The sequence below is a fragment of the Ostrea edulis genome, chromosome 6 (assembly GCF_947568905.1).
Source record: "Ostrea edulis chromosome 6, xbOstEdul1.1, whole genome shotgun sequence".
Classification (NCBI taxonomy): Eukaryota; Metazoa; Mollusca; class Bivalvia; order Ostreida; family Ostreidae; genus Ostrea; species Ostrea edulis.
This window is the reverse complement of record NC_079169.1, coordinates 31191528-31196527: the sequence shown is the minus strand read 5'-3', so window position 1 is coordinate 31196527 and position 5000 is coordinate 31191528. Positions and strand designations below refer to the sequence as shown.

Here is a 5000-nt window from a genome sequence, read left to right as displayed (position 1 = left end):
TATGGTCGGACCTTCAATTTCCAAATTTAGATCTCTCAAACTTTGATTTCTTGAAGTTTTGTCAAGGTCCCTTGAACTTCAATTGATCAAGAGTCACCTGTATATCATTATGTGAGCTCATTAGGCTTTCAGGAATATCACTCTGCATATAAAAGCATTTCTTTTTTAACATTTTTTGGACAATCAGATTTGAGGTATTTTTGCATTAAAGCATGGTGATAAATTTTAGTCTGCTGACTAATGAGGGGAATTAAGGAACAGCCAACATTTGCTCAGCTATAAGCTCCTCTTATTCGAAAGAGGAAATAAAATTTGCACATTATGACAGTAAGTGAAAAGAAAATTTCAGGATTTTAACCATTAGGTCTACTTATTAGAACAAATAAAACAAAAATGTTTCTATTTTAGGAGGGACAAATCAGTATTGATGAGAAAATTCAAAGACAGGTGATTGTGGCCGACACTCTACTGTATCAGGCAATACTAGTGTTTACCAATCAGGACATACCCAGTTATATCAAAGGGGGCTGGTACCTCCGCAAAGCCTGGAAAATCTACGAGAAATTAAACAAAGATGTTATGCAGCTCCAGATGAAGAATGCCAAACTGCGACAATCAGATAATGGACCAGTAGATGGTAACGACAATGAAATGCCTCAGGAACTTCTAGATCGCCTCCAGGGGGCTGTCAGCTTCGGATATGGAACATTCCAGATTTGTATATCAATGGTTCCTCCTAAGATTCTGAAGTTGATAGAACTGTTTGGGTTTGAGGGTGACCGTGATGCCGGACTGACGGCACTGAATTATTCTAGTCACAGTAAGGACATGAAGGCCCCCCTTGCCACGTTAGGACTTCTGTGGTATCATACTGTGCTTCGTCCATTTTTTGCTCTGGATGGAGCTAATGAATACAGTGCAGGTATAAACATTTTATCATGATGGGGATTTTAAAATGGTTTCAATTTTGACTTCCATCATTTTTTGTTTATTGTCTCTTATAGTCTTTAAAATGATCTTTCATATTGTATTTTTTATGCTCCAGTAATTGTAGATTTGTCTGTTTGTCCACAAAAACCTTAACCTTGGCCATAACTTTTGAATATATGGTGATAGGATTTTTATATTTCACATGTTTTCCTTGTGACAATACCTTTTTATTGGAACCCATATTTTTGACCTTGTGACCTTCGCCTTGGAGTTTGACCTACTTTTGAAAAACATTAACCTAGGTCTTAACTTTTGAATGCTTAGTGAGAGTTTTCTTATTTCACATCTGTATTCCATTAGACAAGACTTTTCTTTTGGTACTAAAATTTTTGATCTCATGACCTTGGAGTTTGACCTATTTTGACAAATTTTAATCAAGGCCATGACTTTTGAATGTTTAGTGAGAGGGTGTTTTGACAATACCTGTATATTTACAGGAACAAACAATGCATCTAAACTCTCCGCACTCGGTCTTACTAATTATGACGGGAATCAGTCAGTCTTACTAATTACAATGGGGATCAGTCAAACTTACTAATTACTAATTACGATGGGGATCAGTCAGTCTTACTAAATTTTACTAATTACGATGAGGATCAGTCAAACGTACTAATTACTAATTATGATGGGGATCAGTCAGTCTTACTAATTACTAATTATGATGGGGATCAGTCAAACTTACTAATTACTAATTATGATGGGGATCAGTCAAACTTACTAATTACTAATTATGATGGGGATCAGTCAAATTTACTAATTACTTATTATGATGGGGATCAGTCAGTCTTACTAATTATGATGGGGATCAGTCAGTCTTACTAATTACTAATTATGATGGGGATCAGTCAGTCTTACTAATTACTAATTATGATGGGGATCAGTCAAACGTACTAATTACTAATTATGATGGGGATCAGTCAAACTTACTAATTACTTATTATGATGGGGATCAGTCAGTCTTACTAATTATGATGGGGATCAGTCAGTCTTACTAATTACTAATTACGATGGGGATCAGTCAAACTTACTAATTACTAATTATGATGGGGATCAGTCAAAGTTACTAATTACTAATTACGATGGGGATCAGTCAGTCTTACTAATTACTAATTATGATGGGGATCAGTCAGACTTACTAATTACTAATTATGATGGGGATCAGTCAAACTTACTAATTATTAATTACGATGGGGATCAGTCAAACTTACTAATTACTAATTATGGGGATCAGTCAAACTTACTAATTACTAATTATGATGGGGATCAGTCAGACTTACTAATTACTAATTATGATGGGGATCAGTCAGACTTACTAATTATTAATTACGATGGGGATCAGTCAAACTTACTAATTATTAATTACGATGGGGATCAGTCAAACTTACTAATTACTAATTATAATGGGGATCAGTCAAACTTACTAATTACTAATTATGATGGAGATCAGTCAGTCTTACTAAATTTTACTAATTACGATGGGGATCAGTCAAACTTACTAATTACTAATTATGATGGGGATCAATCAGTCTTACTAAATTTTACTAATTACGATGGGGATCAGTCAAACTTTCTAATTACTAATTACGATGGGGATCAGTCAAACTTTCTAATTATTAATTACGATGGGGATCAGTCAGTCTTACTAATTACTAATTATGATGGAGATCAGTCAGTCTTACTAAATTTTACTAATTATGATGGGGATCAGTCAAACTTACTAATTACTAATTATGATGGGGATCAATCAGTCTTACTAAATTTTACTAATTACGATGGGGATCAGTCAGTCTTACTAAATTTTACTAATTACGATGAGGATCAGTCAAACGTACTAATTACTAATTATGATGGGGATCAGTCAGTCTTACTAATTACTAATTATGATGGGGATCAGTCAAACTTACTAATTACTAATTATGATGGGGATCAGTCAGTCTTACTAATTATGATGGGGATCAGTCAAACTTACTAATTACTAATTATGATGGGGATCAGTCAGTCTTACTAATTAAAATGGGGATCAGTCAGTCTTACTAATTATGATGGGGATCAGTCAGTCTTACTAATTACTAATTACGATGGGGATCAGTCAAACTTACTAATTACTAATTATGATGGGGATCAGTCAAACTTACTAATTACTAATTATGATGGGGATCAGTCAAACTTACTAATTACTAATTACAATGGGGATCAATCAGTCTTACTAATTACAATGGGAATCAGTCAGTCTTACTAATTATGATGGGGATCAGTCAAACTTACTAATTACTAATTATGATGGGGATCAGTCAGTATTACTGATTATGATGGGGATCAGTCAGTCTTACTAATTATGATGGGGATCAGTCAGTCTTACTAATTACTAATTACGATGGGGATCAGTCAGTCTTACTAATTACTAATTATGATGGGGATCAGTCAAACTTACTAATTACAATGGGGATCAGTCAGACTTACTAATTACTAATTACGATGGGGATCAGTCAAACTTACTAATTACTAATTATGATGGGGATCAGTCAGTATAACTAATTACTAATTATGATGGAGATCAGTCAGTCTTACTAAATTTTACTAATTACGATGGGGATCAGTCAAACTTACTAATTATGATGGGGATCAGTCAGTCTTACTAATTACGATTGGGATCAATCAGTCTTGCTAAATTTTACTAATTACGATGGGGATCAGTCAAACTTACTAATTACTAATTGTAATGGGGACCAGTCAGTCTTACTAATTACTAATTATGATGGGGATCAGTCAGTCTTACTAATTACTTATTATGATGGGGATCAGTCAAACTTACTAATTACTTATTATGATGGGGATCAGTCAAACTTACTAATTACTAATTATGATGGGGACCAGTCAGTCTTACTAATTACTAATTATGATGGGGACCAGTCAGTCTTACTAATTACAATGGGAATCAGTCAGTCTTACTAATTATGATGGGGATCAATCAGTCTTACTAAATTTTACTAATTACGATGGGGATCAATCAAACTTACTAATTACTAATTAAAATGGGGATCAGTCAGTCTTACTAATTATGATTAGTTGCACGTTTAATGTTGATATTTTGTTCACAACTTTGAAATGAAAACAAACTATTATACATGTATATATTTGCAATATTATGCACAACTACTGAACGCATAGCAATGAATAGTGAAAACTATACTTTTGATTTTAAACAAGATCCAAAATTAATAGAAAATTGTCTTCTTTTAAGATATGAAATCATTAGATGAAGAATGTAGTGTGTGTATTGTGTGTTTCAAAAGTTTTCACATTGGGATTTTCTCCTGGTTTGGTTAGATACTATAAAGAGGAAAATTGCTTTCCAAGAAAAGAATGGTTAGATTTATAGGGAATGTCACATTTAATGCTAGTGATAATATACACACAGACATTACTGTATTAATTACAGCTTGAAAACAAACTAGTTATTATTGAACTCTGTGAACAGCAGAATTTACTATAGTTATTATTGAACTCTGTGAACAACAGAATTAACTTTAGTTATTATTGAACTCGGTGAACAGAAGAATTAACTGTAGTTATTATTGATCTCAGTGAACAGCAGAATTTACTGTAGTTATTATTGAACTCGATGACCAGCAGAATTTACTAGTTATTATTGAACTCAGTGAACAGCAGAATTAACTGTATATAGTTATTATTGAACTCAGTGAACAGCAGAATTTACTGTAGCAGGTTGTCTGATGTTTACATGATGTGTATAATGGTTTTACAGACATTCGGTTATTTGAAAGCTAAAGTTGAATCTTGATGGCTAGATGATGTGTTTTAGTTTGCTGTTTGATGAGAATTTTGCACATTATATTAGGCACAAATGATGCAGAAAAGATCATAGAGGAGAAAGAAGCTGAGTTCCAGCAGTCTTCACTGTTCTTATTCTTCCGGGGAAGGATCCACAGACTTAGGGTAAAGTTTCTGTGACGCCCGACACAAGTTTCAGTTTGTAAATTAGTCATCAC

The 5000-nt window shown here is 33.5% G+C and overlaps 1 protein-coding gene across 1 annotated transcript in view; it reads left to right on the top strand.

Moving 5' to 3' along the window:
* The window catches only part of LOC125646648 (tetratricopeptide repeat protein 39C-like), a 37253-nt gene that overhangs the window by 15085 nt on the left and 17168 nt on the right, over positions 1-5000 (top strand). The window contains exons 5-6 of the mRNA XM_048873116.2: positions 409-922; positions 4850-4947. Of these exons, the coding sequence (XP_048729073.2) occupies positions 409-922; positions 4850-4947 (612 nt within the window). The remainder of the gene's footprint in view (positions 1-408; positions 923-4849; positions 4948-5000) is intronic.